Here is a 27747-nt window from a genome sequence, read left to right on the forward strand (position 1 = left end):
GGGGCCCTGTGAGTTGGTCTCGAAGCTCTACCGGTAGAGTATGCATATCCCTCTCAGATGGTGAGGTCTTGTGACCTCAGTTATTTATGCGCAGTCCTGTTGTCTAATCGTGAGATGAAAGGTGCTCTAACTGTTCCACAGAGTTCCCAGGGGTCCGATGGCAACTCAGGCCACACTCAGCCTGAGTTCAAGCTCTTATAATTGGTTCCAGAGTCAACTATCAGATTACGGATGATCTCAAACTGGTCCACCAACTTCTTACATAAAGTCTCTCCCCGTAACTCTCTAAGGTTAGAAGTCCTTAAAGGTGGGTTCAACAAATGGCACCTTCAGGCCGGGCTCAGCTTTGGCCTGAGACCCCCAGAAGGCTGGAAATCTTAGAGGAACTCACAGCTCCTGAGCTGCTGTCCTGGGAGTTTAGAACAAGTCTGCAATGTCCCTGTGCTAGTGGGTCAAAGAATTCTGTGTTCTCAAGTGTGCGAAGTGAAGCTAAATTTCACACAGTTCTCCTTTTGATGCCTAAATTATTTTTCATGTGTTAGGAGCTGTGAACCCCCAGATCCTGAATTTCTTGTAAACAATTTGTTTTTCCCTGATCTGAGGGCCTACAGCTGCTCTGAGCACAAGACCCTCAGGAGTTCCTGATGGCAGGGGAATGGTTTCTGGTGTGTTTGGCTGGGGCATGGCTATCCCTGTATAAGCTGCCCCTGAACACAATAAAGGGTGCGTTCTTGGGGCATTCCTGTTTCAAGGATGACCCGTATCTCTCTGTGTCTGAGAGTCTTTGTGTGTTTCAATCTCCAGCCCCTTGCCTGGCTCACGAACTGTTAGGTAGCACATAGAGTACAAACGGGCGTGGTGCACCGCAGTCATGTCCCTGCCTGGTGTACAAACGGGCGTGGTTTGGCCTGGTGACATTGACTTCTATAATCAGAAAGAGTAATACTACTCTTTAGCATGTTTAGGAAGAATGTTCATATTTCAAAAAAAAAAAAAAACTCCATCTCTTCTGCAATCTGAAAAACTTCTTCTTAGGATGTAGGCTGTCTACACCTTTCCCTACTTCCACATGTTCCAGGGAAGACAGCAACACATTTGATATTGGTCTCTAGTTTTTGTTTTGTTTTGAGACTGGATCTCTGTAAGGGACTTGAACTCCTTCCCTAACTGACAATGGTTTTAAACTTTGGATTCTCTCGCCTCCACTTCCTAAGTGCTGATAGCACAGGTGTGTGACACCACACCCAAAGATTAGTTCTGTCTTATCTATGTATATAGGCTTCTGTTCTCACCCTGGTCTGTACCTTCTCAGCTAGAGTGTCAGCCTCCAGGAACCTCCTAGAGAAGAGTGTTCCTTTCTGCCTTTGCTGCCCTCTGCTGGACAATGGGAAATACTCAGGCCAATGAGAGTTGGTGGGTCAGGGGGAGCTTTCTGAGAAGAATATTTTGCAGTGATGGAAAATACAAATCATTGCTTGGTGAAGTGAGGAGGCTCTTTAGGGTTCCTGTGTCTGCAGGATTTAGGAGTGATTGAAGGAGGGGCTGGCCTTGGATACACCCCATCTCTTGAAAACCTGAATGCCTGAAGTCGCACTGAAAAATGAAAGGACCACTTCCAAAGTTGTTCATTACAGAGCATCTTCAATGCCAAGAACATTAAAGCAGCAATGTGGACAGCTTCAATAAACTTAGGGAATATGTATACCATTCAGTTCAGCGAGTGATCTTCAATAAGATGTTTGTCTCAGAAGCCCTGAAAGCTAAAAATAAAGTGCCCAGGTCCTATTCAGGAAGATTCCAGTCAGTTGGAATGGTCTCTGACTTGGCCATTGGGATTTTGGGAAAGCCCCAAAGCAATCTTTCAACTTGTACCTCATAGAAAAATCGTAAAATGAACAAGAAAACATATATTGGATGGTAAGTGTCGTTTATATCTGGACACCCAGTAGGACACCTGTGAAAAAGAGAACCATGTTCTATGCCTAGGGCTGTGAACAGCAACTACATGGCATGTCTACATGGGCTGCCCGGCTTTCCCTCATGTGTCTTGGTCTTCTTCCTAAGGCCATAAAACAGCCCTTGATTGCATGTAGGTGGGAGCATACGTACATCACACACCTTCATCTCCTCTCTGGAACTCCATTTTATACTATGTCCTGTTGGTCCCCTGTGGGCTGCCTTATCCTTCCACTAGAAGCCTGCGCCCCTCACCTGCAGTGGCTGAACCCTGGGCTATCTGGTCTCTCCCCTCCTGAGTATTTCCTGAAATTACAACAGCACTCAAGTTTGTCTTCAGAATGATGTGTGTGTGTGTGTGTGTGTGTATGTATCTTGCATGCAAAACTATCATGTAAGATCTATGTGACACTATGCCTCTGTAACCACATACTGAGGACTGCCGTGTCTTGCTGGTGAATGGACCCTATTTGTATTCTATGATGCTCCCGTTCCTCACAGTATCTGTTAACCAGATACTCACGTAGCCCTCACATCTTCTTTCACTATGTGTTTGGTACACCTGTCTCCTGCTTTCTCCCATCTCTGTCTTTTCCAGTGCGTCCCCACTGGGAGCGAATCTAACCACGCCTCCCCTCCCCCAGAGAAACTGTGCCGTTTTCTACTTGTGGAGTAGAGGTCTTGGTTGAGGTGTGGGGAACAGAATAGAGCTTTCAATCAGGAAGGAAGGGCTGCTGGCTTAGGACTTTTACATGGCTAGGGTGGGGCCAGGGGGAGCTTAGGAGGCTGGGATCTTATCCTGGCACCAAGGAAGGAAGTGCTCAGGCTTTCTAATCAGCGTCTCCAGATAAGGGGCTAGAGGGGAAGGCTCTGTGTGAGGCTTAAAAGCCACCAGCAGTCAAATCTCAGGAAGTGGACCCAGATTCCTTATTACTCAGCACATAACTGGGTTGCGCTTTAAATTCAAGTCTCAAGATCTTTGTTAGCTTTGTGTTTAAGGCATTTCTATTTAGTGGAATTATTCATAATGAGGATCTACTCATTATTTTTCTGAATGTTTATTTATTTCTTGCTCCTTTTGCCATGTTAGCTTCCTTTGAGAATGACAATTCCATTTTATCTCCAACACTGAGTTACTATGAAGACCTCTTTAAAAAAATTCCAATACCCAGCAACATAAAAAAATCTTTAGCAGTTGTCTCTTTTTCGATATCACACTTTTAGATACTATATGTTCTGTCTTAAAGCAGCTTCGTATAAATTACATAGTTAAAAATTGTATGTGACTATATGTTATTCTCTTCCATCTCTGACCTATTTTTTCCTGTTTTCTTCAGCCTGCTCACCTGCCCCTCACAGAGTCTCTCTCTGTACTCTCCCTTTCTACTACAAGTAGACCTTCGGTAGATGGGACCTGGTATCTGCTGACTCAGTGGCAGTATCTGGGGACAGTCTCTTCAACTCTGACCTAATCCCAATCTTAGGGAGAACTTGTGTCCCTAGTCTTAGGGTGGGGTCTTCTCAGCAATCCTGGCTCTTTCTGATACAGAAAGACATTATCATCACCCAAGACCATGTCCTCTACTCCACCAAGGGACATAGACCATCACAGCTTCCTTGGCCTCAGTGGGCCCTCACTGGGAAGACAGGATTCCATCCTTTTTCTGCAGAGGTTGTAGGATTTGTTTCTTCATGTAAAAGAGTTTGTGTAGTGTTGTGCGCTGGACCCTTAGAGCCAGGCTTGGTCTAGCCTTGCTATCTGCTGTCATTCTTGCTCATGAACACCTGGTGGAAGGCCATGGAGAAGAATCTGTGAATGATGCAATCTCCCCCTGGGGTTTGCAGTTGTGTGTGGGGGGGGTGTTATACTCCCACACTGGCCAAGAGGCCATTAGCAGTGCACTGTGACAATGTCACCGACTGGGTGGTAAATCATAAGGCAATAATTCACATTCCCACCTTCCCACCAATCAGCTGTCTTTCTTCAGATTCCAGCAACCATTCTCCAAACCTTTCCCTAAAAGGGGGTCTTTCTATGTCAGCATCTTTCCTCATCTTTCTGTCCCCAATGATGATAGATTCATCTGTGGCCCAAGACACAACTCCTGATTTGACTTCCAAAAGAAAATTTATTTTTCACAAATATTCCCCCTCCTTGGTCACTGCTCATCCCCCACTATCCAATCCTGCATTTTCCTCTGTAAGATCCGTCTTCCCTGAGCAACATCTTTTGTAGAATAGTCCCATCTTGGCTCTTTTGGTCCTGAGACTGGCAGAGAGCCCATTCATAGCTCAGTGTGTACTGTCTGAGGTGACTTCTTAGCCAGGAGCTCAGTCCAGAAAGCCACTTCCTCCCCTTTCAGTCTCTGGGCTTGTTGGGTGGTGGCTCCAATCTGCAGGTACCCTTCTTTCAGGTCATACTCTGGCCAGTGTGGCAACCCCTTCTCATTGGGGTTCCTGGGAACAGAATCAAAGAGAATTCCTCAGAAGGGCTATGTGGCCCTCCATTCCTCGGAGAGACTGACAACTTCTACAGAAAACGAGCTTACGTCTTTGTGACAGCCCATCGATTCTAGAAAACTCTGTAGAGTGCTATAGTCACACGGAATGGTCAGAGCTTTGTCACTGTGACTTCAGAAGTCATCCTTACCAACAGCTATGCCCAGCCACACCCTGTCTTCCCTTTCATATTTGTCATGAGCCTCACCCACTGCGTGCAAAGTTGGCCCAGAATTTCATCACCATCTTGCTGAGCTTGGTCTCCTCTTCTGAGGCGCCCTCTATGGGGAAGGGAAAAAATGGTTTTGTTACTCTAAGTGTGGACCAGATGGATGGAGCATCATCTGGGAGCTTGTGAGAAGTGGTCACTCTTCAACCATTCAGTCAAACGCTTCAGTGTGCAAAGATCCTGGCTCTTTACTGTGCACATTTGTGGGGAGAGACTGATAGACGATTCAGTAGTGGGAATGTGTGTACCATGAGGAGCTGCCTTTCCCTCCTTCCTCAGTCTCCAAATGTCACATAGCAGGGTGTCCTCTGTTCTGGAGAGTTGCTTCTGGGTCTTCTCTCAGTCACTCAGACACAGTATTATCCACAGGCTCTAAGAGATGTCAGAACTACAGTGGACTAAGGAGTATTCCAACCAGGAGAAGCCATGTGGTGGGTCATGAGCCTGTGCAAGTCCTGAGAGGTAAGGCTCTGAAGACATTTGTGAAAGGCTTTCTTTAAATATCACTCTGTTTGACTGGGAAGATGGCTTAGTAAGTCAAGGCACTTGCCACCAAACATGAGAATCTGAGTTCTATTACTACAACTCACAGTAGAAGCCAGGGAACTATTCTCATAAGGTGTTTGCTGATCTACACACACACACACACACACACACACACACACACACACACACACAATAATAAATATATCATATATTCCCTGGGAAATTACCACCTAATCTCCCTAGGAAAGGGAAATAGAATAGATAGTTATGGAAGGATGAGGGCACAGACTGGAACAAAAGGATCAAGTGAAAAAAGGGAGAAAAGAAGGGGAAGAGGACATGGAAGGAAATATGAGCAAATGCAGTTAAATTGAGGGCTATTTGAGAGATATGAAAGCCTAATACAGTAGAAAAGTCCTAAAATATATAAGAATATATAAAACATATAAGAATCAAATATAAATGAAATTACTGATAAGGGGAGACAGAGCCCCATCTGGCCATTTCTTGTCACTAAGTGAAGCTTACATTATTGGGATTGGGTTACATCTAATTGAGATATTGGTCAGAGAGGTCCCATGGGAAATCCCAAATGGCCCAGGCTATAAGTTGCTCTCCACAGACTGATTTGTGGCTCCACTGTTGAAGACATCACCTATACAATGCATTGAACCTGGATAAGTCAAGCAGGTGCCTCCAAGAGACTTTACCCCTACATTGTAGGGCCTTTGGTATAGGAAGGTACTCCAGACACTTCCAGAGGAGCAATGGAAACACCAAGCCAGTCACTATCCCTTTGATCTACAATGGTGTCCTGCCTGCAAGATGACATAAGGCTTGTGGAAGCAACCAACCAACACCTGATTTGACTTAAGGCCCATGACAGGAGGTGGGACCTATGCCTGACACTGTTGGAATGATTAAGAACCTAAGAATACATAGCCCAGGGACATAGGGCAAAGCCAAATAATAGTACTGTTGTAAGAAATCAATCAATAAATAAATAAGAATTAAAATGTAGCAACAACATGACTCCTAATGACATTCTGCTATACTCATAGAGCAACAGCTTGCTCAGCTATTGCCAAAGAGGCTTTCTTCTGCTGACGATGGGAACACACACAGGGACCTACAGACAGACATTAAGCAGAGGCTGTTTTGTGGGAAATCAAATTGTGGTATTCTAGTCCTAGACGGGGCCTTGTGGGTGATCCACCACCTCTCTTGATGGTGCCACAGGTCAGATTCAGAGAATGACCATGACTGGGACACGTCAGTCATCTTTCATGTGTGTTAGAACAGGAGAAAGGTTGGGAACTGCCTAATGTAGGTCAGTGGTGCTGTAGAGGGCCAGGAAATTAGCACAGGAGAGAAGGAGAAATTGTTGAAGGTCCCCAAACCAAGACTGGAACCCAGTCCTCCTGATACCAGGGTCACACCCGATATAAATCCATTACCTTTTAAAAACGGAGCCCCGAATACAGAGAATATTTCATCACCGTGATCTCCCAACACCGTCTTGGGTCTCGTGTCAGATATGAAGCTTGGGCGGTACTGAAACTCATACATGTAGGTAGGAACTCCAGCATCTGGGGAGACATGGATTCGTGCAAAGTTTATGTTACCAGAGGGACCCCTGGGTGGCACTGAGGCTTCCATCCCTGAAGGAAACTACTGGTTCCTAGAATGGGACAGAGGCAGCTTCTGAAAAGCCCAGTGACTTGCTTGTGGTTGCACGGCTATGTGAGGTGGCCTGGGATCTGAGCCAGGTGTCTGTGGAATGCAGAATGAGCGGAAGGAATGCAGACAGTGACGCTGGGGTGTGTTCAGTGAGAATACACAGTGCCTGCTCACTCTGAGGAAACCCGCACCTGGTCGGCCTGGTTTGGAGCATCCCCAGTGTTTCCCTCAGTCATTCAGTGGAACCATGCAAATCCAAGTTACTTGTTGAGATATGAGGGTATTTAAACACAATCACATATAAATATAAACAAAGAGGAAATCTGCCTTTGGGTTTAAGGAAAATTTGATGGACATAGGGCATCACTGCAAGTGATTCTCGTGGTAGTCATAATGTGGAAGTCTTATGAAAGCACACAAGAAAAACAAAGGTTTCAAAGCATGTAAGAAAACCAACCAGTCATTTGAAATGGGGCAAGAGAGGGAGGCAGAAAGAGGGTATTTAAAAAACCATCAGAAACCATCTGAAGTGATTGGCGTTAGTAAGTCCTTGCCTATCAATAATCCCCTTCAATATAAATTCTCCAGTAAAGGGGCATGCAGAGATTGAATAGGTTTTTAAAAGACCCGAGTTTCTGTGGTCTTAAAACAAACCTCTACAATGTTTTAAGATCTACACAAGTTGCATATAAGGGGAAATTAGATATGATACACAAAGAGGAACCACCTCAATCCTCTTCCTGACCCTGGATTTTTATTCTTTTTGTTGACTTAATTTTTTTTTTTAGTTGTTGCAAAAAAAAAAAATTTCCGCCTCCTCCCTGTTTCCCATTTCCCTCCCCCTCCTTGAACACATCGCCCCCTCCTCCCACTCCTCTACCCCTCTCCCCCTCCCCCCACTCCATTCCCCCTCCCTCTCGAGAATGAAGAGCAGTCCAGATTCCCTGCCCTGCGGGAAGTCCAAGGTCCTCCCACTTCTATCCAGGACCAGGAAGGTGAGCATCCAAACAGGCTAGGCTCCCACAAAGCCAGTTCATGTATTAGGATCGAAACCTAGTGCCATTATCCTTGGCTTCTCATCAGCCTTCATTGTCCACCACGTTCAGAAAGTCCAGTTTCATCCCATGCTTATTCAGTCTTGACTTAATTTTGTAAGAAATTGTTTTATGTAACCCAGGCTGGCATCGAACTCCCTATGTAGCCAAAGGAAATCTAACCTTCCTTCCGCACCTCCCAAGTACTGAAATTACACACATGAACCACTGGGTCTGACTTCTTTGGTATTCACAGCTGAACTGAGGGCATCCTGAATTCTAGCCAGGCACTCTACTAACTGAGCATCATCCTAGTGTAGCAAACTATGTGTGTGCTTGTATACGTATGTGTATGTATGTGGATATGCATGTGCATATGTGTGTGTGTGTGTGTGTGTATGCATGCATGACTGAGAAGTGGGCAAGTCAGAGACTTGTTATTGAGTCCACATCCTCCCATTCAACATATAAGACTCACCTCTGAGTCCACGGGCCATGAGAACAGATGGGATACCAAAAAATACATCTCCAAACAGGTCCAGGAGACGGTCTTTCTTTTTGACAGGGTCATCTGTTTGCCCTAAATACTTCTCAATGGCTGCTGGAATCATATTCTCAGAGATGTTCTGAAACAGATCAGAAAGGGACCACTCGCACCTGGTAATCACTGAGGCTTCTGCAGACAGTTAAGAAGACATCACTGCTCATGAGCCACTTGGGCTCTGTGCCAAACCAGTTGGTTATGCCAGGGAGGATTCTCTAGATCCACTTAGGATATGGCATTAAGTCTGGCGGCCAGGCACCTGAAAATTGTGCCTCCAATTGGCCGTTGTGGAAAAGATCTTTTTGCCTCGTACCACAAGGCAGCTTGGCAACTGTTGTCTAGGGAATGCAATCTCTAGCTGTTTCTAGAGAAAAATGGTTGCTCTGTCTCCTGTGGAGAGAAGTAAACCTTCAGGTATCTTCCCCTATTCTCTAAGGGAAAGACACCTTTTGCACCCTAGCAAATAATGTTAGAATAAATTATTCCTAGGAAATGAGATGAAAAAAGACACAGCTTCTGGGATTTTCTCATCAGCAATTATTTTGTTTTTGATTTACAGAACCCAGAATGTCTACCTGGTGATCTACTGAAAACGGAAGCCTATGCATCAGAAAAGCAGGGGACCTGCAATCCGTGATTACCACAGTGCCCTCCTATCTGATAAGCCTCCTAACTACTAGGCCTTTGGCCTCCAATGTATACATCTGATGGTCTTTGTTCGTCGTGGAATCTTTTCTGAGTATAAAGCTCTCCAAATAAATCTTTCTCCTGGCAACTTGTCCTGGACCCCTCGCTTTGGTTTTTGACTGGGAAACAGCGAATGTCAGTTTATTACACCCGGGTGTGCAGTGGAAGAGTAGAGAGGTAGGGGGTGAACCGCAGCCACCACGACTGTTTACAGCCATTGAATCTGTCTGTGGTTAAAGCAAGACACTGACCTTTGCTTCCCAACCAATTCCCATGATTCCCTAGAGCCTTACAAGGGCAGAGCGGAACTTCCACAGGAGGGAACGGGCCGTTTCCTCATCCATTTTGTCTTCAGAGAAGAGCTCACCCATCATCTGTTAAACAAATGGCAAAACAGTTGGGGTTCCCGGAAAATGAAGAGGAACTCAACAGATCAACCAAACAAACCAAATGGACAAAGACTCTTGGTGTGCGAGGGGTGATAATAGATATGGGAGTATGTGATTCTGAAAAATAAAGTCAGCAAACAGAGCAAATGGAGCTACACGAATAAATCTAAGCAATGCAGAGAAGCCAATCAAGAGAGTGTATTTATTCCACTGGGAGGCAGAACGTTCCTCCAGGTGGTGGAGCATTCAGGCCAGGGTCATAGAGAAGCCAGGGGCTCAAGAACAGGGGACACAGGTCAAGCCTCTTTAGACTCAGGTGACAGGGGAAGCCAAACCAAGTGTTATATTTGTATGCCTGTCTCCCTGTGATGGCTCCTGAAGTCTTCTGTGTGAGAGGTACAGAATTCTGGGATGTGCACTCAGAGCTTTGGTCTGGTTTCAGCATGTCTCCTAGCTCACATCTCAGGCTGATGCCAAGACTCCAAGTTGCCTGCTTGAGAGAGCTCAGAATTATCAATGGAAAGCTTGGTGGTGGGTGATAGGAAATGGTGCAAGATGGACCTTGGCGGGTGGATCCAAACCAGCCTGGTGAGGGACAACAAGCCATGCAGGCAGAGCTTGGGTCAGGTTATGTGAGCCGTTTTCTAAGGAAAGATAGTGGGTGAAGGGAAGAGAGGAGAGAGAAAGGTGGTAGTATGGAGTGGCCTCTGTTGCAGGGAGGGGGAGGGGAGAGAGAGGAGAGGAGAGGAGAGGAGAGGAGAGAGAGAGAGAGAGAGAGAGAGAGAGAGAGAGAGAGAGAGAGAGAGAGAGAGAGAGAGAAGAGAGGAGAGAGAGAGAGGGGGGGGGTAGGAGTGTGACAGCTGGGAACAAGGAAGAGAAAGAGAAAGAAGAGGAAGAAGTAGGAGGAGAACCACCTTTTAAAGGGACTGGTACTGCCTGCCATGCAGGGGTGATGCACTTTGCCAGGTCCCCAAGGGTCAGGGCCAGGTAGCTTGGATGCTAACAGTGGGCAGACAGGCCCTGAGCCCTTCTTTGGTAGTTACTTTAGAATGATTCCAATTTCTAATCCCTCCTCTGCCCCATGTGATGTAAATTGGCACTCTGACTGGCTTCATCAGGGGCTGTCAATGCAAACTTAACTTGAAAAGTTTTAAGCTTCTTTGAAATGTAGTCAAAGCTGTGTGTATAACCCTTGATCAGAGCAGGGAGGAAGATGCTCGATCCCCTATGGAGTGTATGTAAGCGGTCTATACAGTCTCACCATTGGAATGATCCAGCCAAACTCTTGCTTATTGATGCCCACCATGTAGGGGACAGTGTTGAAGCTCTTCTCAGCCAGGATCTCTTCTGGAGTCTTTGACAGGAACACTCCATCAACCACAGTGGACAGGGAGCTATTTTCCTGGGGAAAATAGAAATATAGTGCTTATGAATACCGTAACATACGTTTCCCCCATTTATCTCCTCGTTGCCGGTCTGAGAGTTTGCCAAGCATAAACCTCTTTCGCTTTGACCACAGAAAACAAATGTCCTAAGATCAATGGTTGAGAGGAGGAGTCTTCAAGCTCAGAACTGTGAGTGGCGGTCATCAGTGGGCAATGTGATGGCGGGAGGAAATTGAGAAGGGAACTCTATTAATGAGACCATCTGCATCTGTCTATCCATATCTAAATCTGGGTGCTTTGGGGAATATGCTTGGCTTTAAGGCATTGAACTTATTCCTCGGGGTGCCTTGTTCCTATTTGGAGAAATAAAAGACCACAACAAGCGCCAGCCCAACAATAGTGAATACCACCTGGGTGCAATTACTGCCACCTCACAAAAGCTGAGTAGTGAAGAGGGCTTGCTCTAGGATCTGACAGAAGGAGCTGAAGGAAGGGGACATGCTGGCTACAGGAAGCTGGGCTTTTGATGTCTGGAGTGGAATCTTTGCAAGAACACTGTGTTCAATGGAGAGAAGAGCGGGCACTTGTCAGCAGTGGGGAGGGAATGGATCAGTGACAGAGGAGACTGTGCACAGGGCTAATCCCAGGAAAGTTACAGAGGCCTGGGCTTTGGGGGGGGCTTCTCTGGGAGAGTATTAGAGAGAGGACCACAGGGTGGGATTTTTTCCATATGTGACCCATTTTTATTTACATTTGACTAAAATTTGTTGAATAACATGCTACATTTTCATTATCCATTCTTCTGCTGATAGACATGTGATTCCATTTCTTTGACATTATGAACAGTGAAGCAATAAATGGACGTGTGCAGGCAGAAAAACAACAAAAAATTGTTTGAAAACTTTCATAATAAAACTTATTTCTTTGTAATGTATTATATATATATATATAATCTTTAAGAGCCTAGGGTCACCTGAGAAGGGAGTCACAACTAGAGAATTGTAGAGATCACATTGGCTTGTGGGCATGTAGGTGGAGGAATGTTTTCTTTGCCTAATGTGGGCAGCTCCATCCCCTGGGAAGGCATCCTAAGCTATATAGGAAAGTTAGCTAAGCATGGGCCTTCCCGTGAGCCCGCCAGCAGCCTTCTTCCATGGGTTCCGCTGGACTGACTTCCTTGACTGATCAGGTCTGCTTGAATTCCTGCCATGACTCCTGTCAATGATGAACTGTGGCCTAGACGTGTAACACAAATAAACCCTTTCCTCCACCAAACTGCTTTGGATTCAAGTGCTTTAATTACAGCCACAGAAAGGAAAATAAAACAGAAATATATAAGGCACCTTTCTGCCACTTAGGGCTTTTGTGGGTACTACCTCAATGGAGGTAAGGGAATGATTCCTGTGAGCAAAGTCAGGCTTGTCAGAAGGGAAAGGGCGGGGTCTAACTTGTATTCTCAGGGAGGAATGACATGAGAAGGAAAGGTAGAGGCAGAAAACTTCCAGGAGAGAGACGTAAGGACCAGCATAGATCAGCACCTGGGATTCTAAGCAAGACTCTGATACCAGCAATTGTGAGGCCCACAGGAAGGGCCACTGTTGCCCAGGAATACTGATAGCTGTACTTCCAGGCCAAGTGCTTTGCCTTTTTGAGAAGCCAGAGGCATCGTTCCCTCTTCTGCTTATCTCATGCTCCACAGCTTGCTTGTCAATACGTCCAGTGAGAAGTTCCTTCCCAACGATCTGCACCCCAGCCACGTCTCATCATTCCACTGCTCTGTCCCTGAAGGGACCCACAGGATCCCTGCAGTGCAGTCTTCCTACCCACTCTCCTGGGCCTTCCCTGCCCCCTTGGTTGTACAACGCATTTCTACATTTTACTCAGTGTTATGGCTTATACCTGTAATACCGACATTTGCGGGGCTGAGGTAGGAGGGTCACAAATTTCTAGGCTACACAGTAGGGCATTGGAATCAAAACAATTAAAAACAGGACATTAAAAAAAAACACTGCTCAGAGCTCACTGATCATCCCTCTCACGGTGAGTCATAATTCAACCTTTTTACCTGAAACTGTGCCTCCTACCTCTGTGGCTTCCTCACATCCTCTACCCTAAATTTCTCCCACTGCGGGTCTAGGGAGGCACAGACCATGGTCTGTTTCATTGTTTTAGCTCAGCTGTGAATCAGCTCCCATCACACAGTAAAATCTGACTGAAAGACTCACATTTCATCCTCACAGGGTCTTCAGGGAATGCCTGTGATCTCCAGGGAGGGAGAGAGAACAAGACTGTAGATGCTCACAGCTAATGACAATAGACATGGGCCAGTGCTGGGAGGTGGCGGGGCAGGAGGGAGGAGGCTGTGGGTACTGTCTGTTTGTTTCCTGGGTCATGTGTGGATGTGGTGTCCTCACAGCTGAATGTCTTAGGCTCCTCTCTGCAGAACACCAGCCCTGTACTGTAGCTGGTTATCTCAGCTTCCTGATCCTGGAGGTTTAGTGCAGTTTTCTCCCAGCAGGCCATCTGGTCGTGAGAACCATGAGCAGAGCTGGACCCAGGGGGATAAAGTTGCTGACTGAGAGCCCTGTAGAGGGAGTCAGGTAGCCCTACCTCTGGTCCATTTGCCTGTTTTAACTGGCCAGTGACTTCTCTTGGAGCCTAGGGGAAAGCCTTCATCCATAGTTAACTAGAATATAATACTTTCAAGACTCAACATCAGTAACCCAGAAAAAGCTCCTTACCTCTCCGTGGTCTCCATTGTCATCCACGTCAAAAGGATTCTATGAATACAATGGTAAAGAATGCATTGAGAAACTAACCCCTACAAAAGGTTGCCCTCTGATCTGCACCCTGGGGTACCACTTTATCCCATCTGAGTCTTACATGGGATTCTTAAGTGTGAACACAGAGTATAACAGGATGGGAATACTGAATAAGGCCTCCACAGCTCCTGATCCAGGCGTGACATGAGCCTTCTGCTCCTAACTTTATAGTTGCTTGAAGAATCTGTTCAGGGGTTATATTTAGGAACATATATGTATATACAAGCAAACCTATGAATGTAATTACAATTGGTGGGAAAAAGGCCATACATTTTAATGAGAGCATGGAAAGGTATATGGAGGAGCTTAGAAGGAGGAAAGGGAAGGAAGGAATAGACTGAAATTATAATCTCAAAAATAAAGCAGAAAGTCGATTTCCTAAAGATGCATACTAGCATATGTCAAAAGAATTTCCATGATATTTGTTTAAAATAAATACTAATAAAAATGACAAAGAGAAAAATACTGTGTTCAGGAATTCTTGGAGAGTACTTAAATCTTGCTTAACAAAATGTGGGTGCCCTAAAGTTCAGTTATCCTTTTTTTCTGCACATCCCTTCCTTTGTTGTGTCAATAATATTTCAGTGTTTATAATGCTGCATGTTAGCCATTGGTTCTCTCATATAAGGGGAAGTCACTGTTAGGAACCCTTCATTGTGGATTGAATCTTTTCCAGCCAGGGAAGCAATATCTGTGTATATGTGCATTGTGCATGTATGTGTGTTGCATGTTTGTGTGTGTGTGTGTGTGTGAGAGAGAGAGAGAGAGAGAGAGAAAGAGAGAGAGAGAGAGAGAGAGAGAGAGAGAGAGAGAGAGAGAGAGAGAGATGGCAGAGAATAATCATAGGAGCATGTCTCCAAGATCTCAAATAGTCTCAGATTGTGCTGGAACCTTAGGTCTCTGAGTTTCTGAAAATCATCAGCTATTCCTGCGTCATCTGGTTGTCCTATCCACATAGGACCTGAAATATTGGATGGCTTCTTGTATTAGCAAATAACTCTTTTAAGTCTATAAACATCTTGTGTTCCTTTTCTGAACTTTATGACCAAAGCCCCAAGGCCATATCAACATCCCATGATATTCAGAAAGAACACAAGGCTAGAACTTGCCTAAGAGAACCACCAGTGATTTGGAGTGACCATGATTCATATAGAAAAGGCAAGGGATCAGATTACTACTGGGCTTTATACCAACTCCTCTTTCACAAAAGCGGCAGTCCTCACGGTCCTGAATGGAGGAAGAGGAAGCCCACATAATGGGAGAGAATTTTTACCAGCCTGACATTAGGAAAAGTATTCAAATTATTTAAGAAACCTCCAAAAATAGTGAGTCTACAAAACAAATGACTCATTCAAAAATGAGCCTGGGACCTGAATGGCAAGGAGAGAGAGAGAGAGAGAGAGAGAGAGAGAGAGAGAGAGAGAGAGAGAATTTCTAAGAAATATCTTAAAAAATGTTTGTCTTTAGGTAAATGAAAATCCAAAAAACATTGATATTTCATTTTACACCAGTCAGAATAGGAAATATTCAAAGAATAACTAAGACTAATTGATGGAGAGAATGTGGGGAGAAAAGAATCCATTCCTATTGGTGAGATTTCAAACTGTTGCAACCAGTATGGGAGTGAGTGTGGAGAATTCCCAAAAAACTAAATATAAACCTCCATATGATCTTGCTATACCCCTACTTAGCATATGCCCAGAGGACTTGAGTTCCTACTGCAAACTCTGTCAGCCATGTTCATTACTGCTCTGGTGACACTAGCCAGGATAGGACACAATCTAAATGTCCTTCAGCTGGCAAATGCATACTGAAAATGTGGTACATATATACTATAGAATACTATCCTGCTGTAAAGAAAAATGAACTCATCAACTTTGTAGGTAAATGGGTGGAGCTAGACACGATCACATTGAATGAGTTAGTGCAGATGCAGAAAGACAAATGTCACATCTTTCTCACTGGAGGATCCTAGTTCTGAATCCTCAGATGTGAATATATAATTTGGAGTAACCACAAAAACCAGGACAGTCAAGCAGGATAGGGGATTTGGGAAAGGAATAGAGAAGGGAATAGCAGGGTACAAGTGATCTGGTCAGGGAAATAGGAAAGACAGGGCATCTAGGGAGGGGGAAAGAAGTAAATATGGGAGAAAGGGGGTGGGTCAAGGGGAAGAGCAAGATAAAAATAAACTAAAGAGAAAATGGGAGAGGAGGGAGTTTAATACAGAAGAACGTTGGAGGAAGGTAAATTAAGAATAAGGACATCTGAAAAAGTCACAAAAATTATACTATTAACTATTTATCCTCCCAGTCTTATAAAACATTCTGTATATAAATTATAAAAAATTCTGTGTGTAAATACACATGTGTAATTTTAATAATGTTTCTCTCATCTGGGCTGCTAGTGCTTTCTTAAAGACTATCCAACAAAAACTTCAATATCAGACATGAGAAGACCTCTTTTGAGTTGTTGGTCATGGACATCCAAGAGACTCCCAGAACATAGAACCTATAGCTGTTGCTCCTGGTTGCCCCCCAGAGGTGGAAGGTAAACCCCTATTGCTGAAGACACCATGCACTTCAGACACAGGGCCCAGAGGCCTCTGGTCTGGATCTGACCTGAATGCCTCTTTCTGAGGATTAACTTTTATGGTACCCAAAGGTGCCATGCAAACTTCCAAAGGAGGAAGGCAACCAACAGTCCCACCCAGCTATGATTCCTATGAACCACATAAACAACCATCGTGGCAAAACAGCCCTAAGGATGCAGTAGTGGCACACAGGTGTTGGCAGTAATCAACAGCTCTCTAATTGGACTTATCACTTGCTTTAAAGGAGGGAGCTGTGCCTGGTACTGAAAAACCGGCTAACTACTCATTCAGTACTCATGAATCATGATTATTGGGGGAGAGTCTACAACTGCAACTTCATTAAACCAGCATGAGCCCCAACAGCAATTTATAAACATGTGTCCTTATACCCACAAACAAATGTAATCCTCATAGTTCATCATGAAAACTTCATTATCTTTGCAATAGATGGAGATCACTACAGAAAATCACAAAAAAATCAAAGGCAGAGTTCTGGGGCCTAGTCTCAATAGCTACATCTACAAAACACTCCTGCATTCCAGGCTCAGGAACATTGTAGGCGAGAGTTCAGAAAGATTTTGAGAGTAAGAGGATTAGGGAGTTTGCTGTGAGATAGTATATCGTAGTAATGCAAGAAGATACACTCATAGAATCTCACTAACATGATTGTCCAAACATGGGCTCGACAAAGACTATAGCCACAGACCCAGCAAAGTGGATGACAAAATCCTATGAGGGCTAAACACTACTTGCCACCGAGGAAAGTTGGGAGCAGGAGAGGTGGTCTTCTACAGGAACAGTATGCCAAGTTGTTGAACAGTTAAAAATGTGAGCCTAGAAACCATACATGGAAGTAAAACATATGGACTAAGGAAGTTATATTTAGGAATATATATTTATATGCATGTATTCATTCATTAACAAATGAAAAAGAAAAGGCAATGAGGAATATGAATGAGGAGGAGCATATAGGAGGATTTGAAGAGAGAAAAGGAAGGGAAAATATAATTATATTAAACTCAAATGTAACTCTGATGTGTATATACCTGATTTAAGTTACTAGCTATGTTTTCAGGAATCTGGAATGTCTTATTGAATAAAGAATGTGACAAGAACGTTTGAAAAGCTAGTTTAGAATATTTCCATGCAATTCTTCACCATGGAATATATTATTAGACTATATTGACCTTTTGACATTTGATGTGTTTTATAACAAGAAATAAACTTCCCAGTTTGGATGAGGAGGCCGACACTCTATCTGAGAGCTGAGAAATTACCCTTAGAGTTTATCCAGGGCAAGAACAACAGAATAGATGGAGGTTAGGTTCAAGGACTCAGAATGGAGGCAACTGGAATGGACACATGTACCAAATTCAGTGCGATCTCCAAGAGCTCATTCTCTGTCTTCTGGCGCAGGCAGTGAACCATGACAGCTGAGGTGGTGGTTTTACACCCAGAAACAGTGGCAATTAGCTGAAAAAGACCACAGGCAATAGCAGAGGTCAAGAGCAATGATTATATCCTCCCTCTATGTAGACTGTGAATTCTAGACTGTACCCAATCTTCTTCTTTGTCTTGTCCTCCCTGTCCTCTTCCTTCTTCTTCTCTCTCCCTCTCCCACCAACTCCCTCTTGTTTCCTTTCATTCACCTTATTTATTTTTGCTTGTTTTTGTGATAGGGTCTCACTAAGTATCCGTAACTGGCCCAGGACTTAGACAAGCGTGACCTCAGTTTTGGCTCAGTGCTTCTACTGCGGCTTCCCCAGGTACTTGAATTATAGTCATGCATCGTCATATTTGGCTTGCACACCCAGTCTCTTACTGTTAGAGACAGTTTGTAATGTCTCTAAGTCAACAGTTCTCAACTTGTTGATTGTACCCTTTGGGTCAATTTGTAGCAATGAAAGTACATCCTGCACATCAGATATTTACATTATGATTCACATCAGTAGCAAAATTAGGGTTATGAAGTAGCAATGAAAATAATTTCATGCCTGAGGGGGTCACCACAACATGAAGAGCTATATTAAAGGATTACAGCATAAAGAGGGTTAAGAGCCGTTCCTCTAAATTACCAGATGTAGATAGTGGATCCCACAGAATATTGCCTTTATTACTAATTGGAAGAATGACGTGTCCTGTTTACATAATCAATATTTGTACCCCATGTACAAATAATGGGTACAGAGTCCAGGCCAAGTACCATGTACACACACACACACACACACACACACACACACACACACACTGGCATAATGTTCTTTAACTTGAATGCCTCTAGGGGGCAATTAGAAATAAAGAATAACTTTGATTGGTTTTAAATACTACCTTTTCCACTCACTAAATAGTTGCTCTCAGATGAGCTACAGAAACTCTTCCTGTTTCTTTTTCTGGGCAGAATCACAAGGTATCTCAGTAACACGACTCACATAAAGGGACTTCAGAACTCGCAGCCCAAAGCAGACTTTCTGCCAAACCATTCTTCCTGTTAGAACTGTTTGCTTTCCTAAGCTGCACCTCACAGCCAGAAAGGCCAGTGAGGACCCAAGGGAAGCTCAGAAAAGGGTGCAGGAGTTGTCTAGGTTAGAACCTACTTCAGTCACAGACCGGGTGTTCTTCTTAACCAGGCCTTCAGTGAGGGCCACGCCACTCTCAGAAATGGCTCTATGGAAGAGGTTCTTGGCCAGAGGAGACAGCACCTGACAGGGGAGAGGAGATTTTATGTTTATAAGATGGGTGTCCTGGTTAACATCAAATTGAAAACAGATCCAGAATCACCGAGAGATAAACCTCTAAGCAAAGCTGCAAGGGAACTTCTATAGCAGATAGATATAGAAGTTGGAAGCCGCATCACAACGGCAGCAGTGTTCTGTGCCCTGTAACTAGCAGTCTGCGCAATCTCTGGGCTTCTGTTTACATGGGAGTGCTGACTCACTGGGTCATCAGCTCCTGCCAAAGGCAACAGGGGAGAAAAACAAACTATAACTAAGTCCCAGATGTTTGACCAAAGCCAAAGGGGATTGCCCCGTCTGCCTCTCACACACACTTGTCATGGTTCAGTGCAAGTTTCTGAGGATGAATTCTGCTGTACTTGGAGAGATACCACACTTGTTTGATTTCCTAACCCATGCTGACAGACATGGCTTTGAAGATCTGAGTCCCCAGTGAGCTATGCATTTGCATTCACTTCTGATCTGCATTCTCTCAATGGATTCTATGTGACCAGTCACCTCAGCTGTTGCCGTCCCTGCCATGATAACTGCATCTTTAAACTCTGAGTCCAAAGACACTCTTCCTTAAGTTGTTCTTGTTGGTCATTTTGTCACAGCAAGGAGAAAAAGTAACTAATACTATGAATCATGACACTCTCGTCTTTTAGGATCCCCTCTACTTTCTCCTCTTTCCTGGTCACGCACATAGTAACCCTGGTGCTCCACAGACATGACTGCTTCTCATCTGTCCTAGCCCAATTCCTTGGCAGATCTTTGTTTAGACATGCCCCCAAGAGCAGCTCTGTCTGATGTGACTGGAGTTCAGAGTTAGAATCTGAATCGAATGGAAACACGCTACAAGTACCTATCAGGAGAAATCCAACCTTCTGGAAAGACAATGCCAACATAAAGCTTGGCAATACCTGACCATACAAACTTCTCTCTGTTGTCCAGAATTATCCTAAGACTAAAGATTGTGGAAGCCTGTGAGAATTTCTCAGGAAGCTCATGCATTTTTCACGTGGTAAAAAATGGAATTACTCCAAGGTATCGTTATCATAAAATTCAGTAGTTAGGACTCATTCTTACAACACAATATTGTGAATTAGAGAAAGGTAGTAATGGGGAAGAGGGCTTACCATTAAGGAAATTATTTATGTTATGTTATATAGAGATAAAAAATAAAAGAGATTGCAGATGAAGGATAGATAAATGCATGCATGATAAATAAATAAAAAGAATGATATATATCATCTATTATACACATATGTATAATAAGAAAAGACTAAAAAAATAATGTGACAACACTCAAGTGATAGTCCCTTGGTATGTCATTATGGATGATTTTACTCTTCATTGGGCATTTTAGAGATTTCTTTTTCCTTTACTTAAAAATTCTTCCTTGAGAAATCAAGTATGAAACCAGTGCTAGTTCCATTGCTGAATTTCTCCTCAACTTTGTGGAAGCTAAGGTTTCTTACAGCTACCAGAACATCTTGCAATTTCCCTCACTGTTCCTATGGCTCAATTCCAAGCACCAGTAAGACCCTTCACAAGCCCAACCTATGCCTGCTTCCTCCTCTCTAGTCTTCCCCATTGAGGCTTCCATATCTCCTCCTTCATATCTTTAATCCCTCACATCCCTAAGATAGCCTGTGCTGCCTTCTTAACCTCAAGGAAAGTCCCATTCTAACCTTTGGCTTTGAATTTCCTTAATTCATAGATGTGGCTTCAACTCAAGCAAGGAGCCTTGGTTCAGCACATTGCTCCGCTCCTCCTATTTGTAGTCAATTCCTATCACTGCATCCCAGGGGAGACCTAATGCTAAAATTATTAGGAAAGAAAAAGGTATCCATCAAGTGAGAATAGAAGCTGGAGATTTTTATGGCTCCAGGACAAAAAAAAATCAAATAGTAAGCTTATGAGCAAAAGAGAGTTAACTGCATCTGAAGCTATCCACCATCTGGTGCTGTGCAAGAGTCAACCTGAACATACGTATTGGATGCAAAGGTTTTATGCTAGACTGATTGCTTTGCAAAAGGTCCCCATAATGGACATATCAAACCCCAGTAAGAGATCTGATGCCAACAATACTTACAAGAACAGAGACACTGATACCTCCTGCTGACTCTCCAAAGATGGTCACAGAGCCTGGGTTCCCTCCAAAATTTGCAATGTTGTCCTGGACCCAGCGTAGTGCAGCCACCTGGTCCAAGTGACCCCAGTTCCCAGGGCTGTGTTCATCACCTGTGCTGCAAGATGACAGGGTGTAATGGGGGGTATAGATGCCATGGCAGGGCTCTCAAGAGCTTGGAAGGCCTGGGGAGGTTCAATTAACTTCAAAATCAGGCTGGATGCTGCACCTTTGACATGGGTAACTTTACTAGGCTGTCATCTCTATAGCATTGCTTTATGTGGGGCTCCACACACATCTTCTAGCAACTATGTGCTGCACTGAGCTTCCATGATGCACCCAACATTGCCCTAATATCTATAGTATATCCCATTACAAGACAGACAAAATCTCCGACTATGTACAACTCATACTGCAGAGCTGAATCAAGTAGACTAAAAGGAAGAACTTCAGCTGATGGAGAAAGACAATGTGGACAGTGTGGGGCTGTAGGGTGGTGTTTCAATCGGAAAACCTACCTGAAACAGTAGCATTGTGAAAGAGGAAGAAAGTAGTACATGGGTCTCATTAGTAATTGCAAAAGGAATTTTAGCTAGGAGAAGCAGCAGATCAGGGGGACTAGATGTGTAAATATAAGAAGTATGAGATGAAGGTCTATTGGAGACTTTGCAGGATCTTCCTTATCATTGTGAGTGGGGACCACTGTTCAGAGACATGGTAGGACGCTGTCATTGTCTCACAGAACACTCAGGCCACTGGTTGGAGCAGCTATTGTGTTCAAACTACAGATTTAGAACCACCACTGATTATAGAAACTGTACATGTCAGAGACATCGGGCTTTGGTCATGGTAACTGTGGAAGGTAAGAGTGGCTGCCCAGTCCAGTGCTTGGTTCTGATCTTGACAGTGACAGTCAGTACAAGCAGTGAAAGAATCTGAAAAGATGGGGCCAAGTTCATGGTGATTATGTCATTATGTGCCACCCCTGAGTGGGATCTCTGTAGCCTTCTTAGAACCTTGTTTAGTTTCCCAGTTCAGCTTTTTGTTGTGAGAAGCAAGACTGTATCTCATCACTCATAACTGCCCTTTTCGTGTGATCTCTTCTGCATGCAAAAATCTGATTTCTGTTCTCCTATGTTGCTTTTCTGGCCAAGGCCTCACTCACATTATAGGTCTTCTCCCCAATATTGGACTTGGACTCTCCCAAACTGTTTTCAATAAATCAGTATTCTTATATCTACCCAGCTTCAGTATTTGTTTGTTAATAGAAAGAAAACCAAAGCAAAGGCTAATATGCAAAGAGGAAATGTAGTATCTTACCTGAGTAATCCCCAAATACCAAGGCGATATTGAATAGTTACCACCACGACATTCTCATGGGCAGAGAGAGCTAGTCCATCATACGGTGATGCTCCACCTGCCATCAATCCACCTCCATGAATCCACACCATCACCTGGACAACAAAACAGCCACACAAGCAGTACATTGAAGACTGGGGAAGACTGCCAAGTTCATCTTAATTGGTTGCCTGTATCTAGGCTGGGGCTCCAGCTCACTGCTGAGATTAAGAAAATGTTTTGATGTTTAATCTTTTCAGAGGAAAAGCTGGGATTTATACTCAGACATTGTGGATTCAGAACCTGTCATCATAGCTATTGGTGTATCTCCTGTTACCATGATCTCAAGTCCCCATTGGATCCCTGCAACCTCCAAGGGAGATGGAATCATGGGTATCTAAGAGAGAAGGCTGAGTCCAAGGTGGTGTCTTGAAGAGGTTATGATATATCTATGTAGAGCAGTTGGAATGGTCTTGAAAGCATAGCTGTGTGGGAATAGCCTTAATATTTCCTTTATCTGACTTCATTTGATGGTTTAGCACCTGAACCTTTTGGTCCATGTGGGGTTAAGGAAAACCTCCGAAGGTTTTACCTCATGGCCTACCCAGGTTCTACCACTTCTTATTCCAACAATTGTTGTTGGCTTCCTGATAAAGGGTCTCAAAGGTCCAAGGATTAGTGGAATTGATAGCAATTACTGACTCCTCCCAGAATGTCAGGAACAGAAATGCAAGTTCTCAGTGTGCACGAAGTCATTGCAGGCTCAGATCAACCTCAGGCATCTGTGGCTATTCACACTTTACAGATGAGGAACTGGAGGCAGAGAGAGGATTGTTGGCTACCCCAAGGTCACACAGCCATGAAGATCATGTTAGGCAGAGCTTAAACCAAGTAGATAATCAGCAACATCCTGGGTCCCTTTCCAGCGAGAAGGCCGGATATGAGTGCCTCCTGGGATGCTCACTAAGAGATGCTGTAAAGAATGATGTCGCTGAGACTTTCCCCTATCTCTCTGTGACTACTAGTAGAGGTAACATCAAATCTTAGCATTTGTATCTACAACTCCCCCAATCCTGGGTTTCATGAAGAGGGCTTCTGGGAAATGTGTTGGGTGCTGACCTGTTACAACCCAGGGATTATCTTTTCCAGAAAACTCTCTCCTAACCTTGTGACTGGTATATTGCAACCTTGCACTGTGTTTCTATATGAAAGGCAGACTCACTTTGCCATTAAACTCTGCCAAAGATAGCTAGACATGGAAAGGGTCTACAATAAAATCCCAGGCTGCTGTCTTCAGGCAGGAAACACATTTCTAAGATTGGCCCAGCATCCTCTCTCCCTACTCCATGGGACAGAAGAAATTTTCATCTGGCAATGAAAGTTGTTACAGGGGACCTGAGTACAAAGCCACCACACATCTCCCCTGAGACCCCATCTAAGAGCACACACGTAATAACCAGGAGACCCAAGCTTGCGAGCATCCCTTCCATGTCCTCTTTTTCCCATCAGGACCCGAGTTTCTCCACCTGCTTCATGTTGGGTTTTTCACTTTCCCCCCAAGATTCTTCTGAACTGTAACTATTTTGGAAATCATGGCTTAACTGCCACAGGGATAATCCTCTCTGAGATAAGATTAGCCATTCTTTTCCTTCCATCCTATGGTGACTTGGGAAAGTACATGTCAGCTGTAGAGTGATCTCTACCTATGTCTGACATCACCAGGAAACCATGCAGGTGTAAACCTGAAGGAAGCTCTGTTGCCGGAGTCACTCCCTGCCTGTGTGCCCTTGACCACTGTCGCCTTCATCCCCTTCTAATCCCAGGAAGGTCTACAGGCTCACACTGAAAGTCTGGACCAGTGGTCCTGGCACTTACAGGCAATCGGATGTTTTTTCTCAAGTCGGCAGGGGTGTATATATTCAGGTAGAGACAGTCTTCCGAAAACTTGAGAGGAATGCTCTCCTTCCTGTTGGTGAAGAGCTCCGAGAGCACCTGCCCTCCAACTGCATCCTGGGAGCACCTGGAGGGGAGAGAACATCTCAGAGTCTAGCAACAGACTGTGCATGTCATCTGGGCCTGGCCACACACTGAGAGGTTTGAGCCTAGAAAAGATGCTCCTGTTACTTTACTGGAGTCATTGCCATTGATGAGAGGTGGCAACCACAGTTATCCTAGGGTCTCTCAGTTCTATGAAGGGAACACACTTAGCACCTCACTTCTCCCTGGAGATTACGGGATGTCCTGGACCAAGGAGAAAAGTGATTATATGGTGGCCTGCCCTAGGAGATGTCACTTCCTGTGGTGCCTGGACAAATCTTTGATCTCCTGGGCTTTGTATGGTGGTCTCTAGTTGACCGTGTTCCTCCACCAGGTTCACACGCTGTAGCTCTCAGAAGATGTCCATCCACCAAGACAAGCAGCTGCAATGACAGGCAGCTTTTGAAGGTTGAGGTGGGGCAGGGCATCTTTGTGAGAGAACCTCAGGCTAACTAAATTCTTGTCTGGTCTCAGACATGCTGTGCTGGGTGACCTAAGGTGAGTTCTTTTTCTGTTCTGGCTCCGAGCTTCCAGGTCCAGGTGGCATGAGTGAAGTTTCTGACGATCTTGCTGCCTCACCTGCCAAGGTTCAACATCCTCCTAATTCAACAACCACTATTGGCCTCTTGATAAAGGGTCTTAAAAAGAACAATGCAGCATGGAATTGATAGCAGCTACCGAGTGTTTGCAGAATATCAGGAACAGATTCAAGTTCTCCATGCATATGAAGCCATTTCAGAGTCAGCTCAGCCTCAAGCGTCTATTATTATTATTTATTTATTTATTATAAATTTTATTATTAGTCTTTTATTAATATTAATAAATATTATTATGTACAGGCAAGTAATTGAAGGCACAGGGAAGATTGACAACTGTCCCAAGGACACATAGCGAGGATGATCATATTAGGTAGCACTTATACTTCATGTAGGTTATCAGAAACATTCTGGGTCCCTTTGCAATGAGAAGGCTGGATGTCCCCATCCTTGTTGTGCAGAAGTGAGGCTGTGCATGTCACACAAACTGCAGAATTAGAATAGCTGGGACACCTAAGCCTCTATTCAGGGTAATGATCCTTACATCACTGAGAGTTAGTGCAGAATATTCATTAAAATATAAATTCAAATGTCAAAGGAGGAAACATGAGTTCATGTTCACCAATTTTTAGAAAATGAAGTATAAAGATAAAGATTCCAATTATTATTGTTATGTCTCAGTTTGTTTACTCAATGCACACAGAAAAATTTCACCAAGTAAGCCATGGCATGGGTAATGGTCCAGGAATGGAGGTTTCTATGTTTGCAAAGGGAGAACTCTACAGAATCTGGTGGTTTCTAGAGACAAAAGTACCTAAAATTCATATTTTTGATAGGATTGTTACTTTTGGAAACTTATCCCAAAATATTCATGAGTATGGGTAATGGTTTAGCTAGTGAGAATTCATCAAATTTTATTTATAGTTAAGAAAACCAAAGAACTTTAATGAGCCTATATGGAAGATAGGGTAAATAAATAATGCTTCAGTACCCAATTAAGCACAGCTAGTAAGTATTCAGCTGCTGTATATATGGTCTGAAATGATAGAGATGCTTATGGACGTGTCACGCTGTCACCCAAACTCACTGTACTGTCATCTCTTTTTAAAGCAGGGTATACGCAGACAAAAGACTGGGAAGCATGATCTCAGCTGCTAACAGCAGTTCTCTCTGAGCTGTTGAATTGCACGACTTTAACTTTCCTTCACTTCTGTGTATCACCCTACTTTTTGTAATATTTGTGTCTTGTTTTGCAAACATACTATAAACATAGCTAATACTATCGTAGAAGGAAAGAACAGAATGCCAAGAAGACAGTCAGGAGTGGGATACTGCAAATCCCCAGAGGCACCTTCCTGGGGACACAAATACTGTCTGAGCTGACTTGTAGGTGTCTGAAGTTCCCTGTGGTGGCTGCGAGGCCATCTGTAATTCCTGGGCATGTTCACTCGAGTGCAACGGTGGTGTGACACACCCTTGGTTATTGCTTAGCTTGTGAGTACGAGGAAAGGTGGACCTAGTTGTGAGAATGGCAGCCCTGTTCACTGTTCTCCTCACCCACAAGTCTGCATCCACCTCACTCCTGAGCAACGCCAAGGTTCAAATTCAGTGCATATGGCTTCTTCTAGGCTCCCTCACCGGATCGATTACTGTTTTCCAAACCATTTAGCATATTCTAGTGTATTAAGTACTTGATGTACTAATCCACAAGTTTCTCATTTTCTCTCTCCACCAATAGGATAAAATTTCTAAGGTATGCATTTCTTTCCTCCTAAAGTTTCTGAAAACTCAGAACCTTCCTCATTTGACTCAGGTTCTGAACAAGTTATGTGTCAAATAAAAGGCTTGGGAAATTATGAAAGTTACTTAGTAACTAGATCATTTTTGAGGAGCACAGTATTCTTAGGTGCATCAGTAACTGCTGCTAACACAGCTAGTCAGAGGCTTGCCTTGAAACCATCCTGGAGCACCCGAGATAGACGTTCCCCTGAAATTGGCCCTACTCCAGAGGCTTACATAGGAGGGTAGGAGGTGGCATTCTTCACGAAGCTCCAGGGTTCTGCAGGCTCTGGTGGAGCAAACCTCAGGGATCCAAGAGGGGGTTTGGCAAAGGGGACTCCCAGGAAGACAGCCACAGGCTGTGCAAATCCTTCTAAGCTGACGTACTTCCCCAGGACTTTGCCATGAACAGTGTTCACAATGGGTGGTGAGGATGGGTGCCCTGCTGGACAAGAAAACATGAGGGCACATCAGAGGGGAAAGATAAAACCAATACTGATGGTTGGTTTATCACTTTTAGACTGTGTCATTGAAACATCCAAGGTCCCATTTCATTATTACATGATAAATATTACATTACATATGATAAAGAAAAATATCTTTGTCTAAGAAGGTCAACTGAAAAGTAAACTCATTGGAGGCATAAAAGTATCCAATCTAAGCCACTACAGCAAGACAGTAACGGCACCATTTTGTGCTTGTCCTGTATACATGCTCACCCACTTTGTCCCACAGATTTCCCAACATGCATCTCAATATGTATAATCCAGAAGAACTTACCCCAAACTGTGCAAACAGCAAGAGAAGCCAAGAACAGGGCACAGAGCCACATGGCGGAAGGACAAGAACTCTGGAGGCAGGAAGGTGCCTGCTGCTCAAAGAGAAAGTATTGTTCCCGTCTCTTTGCT

The 27747-nt window shown here is 44.1% G+C and overlaps 1 protein-coding gene across 3 annotated transcripts; it reads right to left on the minus strand.

The window, feature by feature from the left end:
* Positions 1 to 4071: 4071 nt before the first annotated feature.
* On the minus strand, positions 4072 to 27747 carry LOC142852269 (carboxylesterase 1C-like). Of its 3 annotated transcripts, none has more exons than XM_075976888.1 (14): positions 27620 to 27747; positions 27077 to 27284; positions 24363 to 24507; positions 22470 to 22603; positions 21114 to 21267; positions 18899 to 19003; positions 17673 to 17777; positions 13631 to 13669; positions 10808 to 10906; positions 9409 to 9489; positions 8363 to 8510; positions 6628 to 6759; positions 4664 to 4736; positions 4072 to 4413 (listed from the first exon to the last, which is right to left on the minus strand). In XM_075976888.1, exons 1-14 carry the CDS (start codon positions 27669 to 27671, stop codon positions 4242 to 4244), a joined length of 1647 nt encoding a protein of 548 aa, XP_075833003.1. In that variant the 5' UTR covers positions 27672 to 27747; the 3' UTR covers positions 4072 to 4241. The 3 variants fall into 3 exon arrangements, with proteins under 3 accessions (XP_075833003.1, XP_075833001.1, XP_075833002.1); XM_075976886.1 differs by having other exon boundaries at positions 10766 to 10906; XM_075976887.1 differs by having other exon boundaries at positions 10766 to 10906; positions 27077 to 27281; positions 27620 to 27731.

The sequence above is a fragment of the Microtus pennsylvanicus genome, chromosome 6, assembly GCF_037038515.1.
Source record: "Microtus pennsylvanicus isolate mMicPen1 chromosome 6, mMicPen1.hap1, whole genome shotgun sequence".
Lineage (NCBI taxonomy): Eukaryota > Metazoa > Chordata > Mammalia > Rodentia > Cricetidae > Microtus > Microtus pennsylvanicus.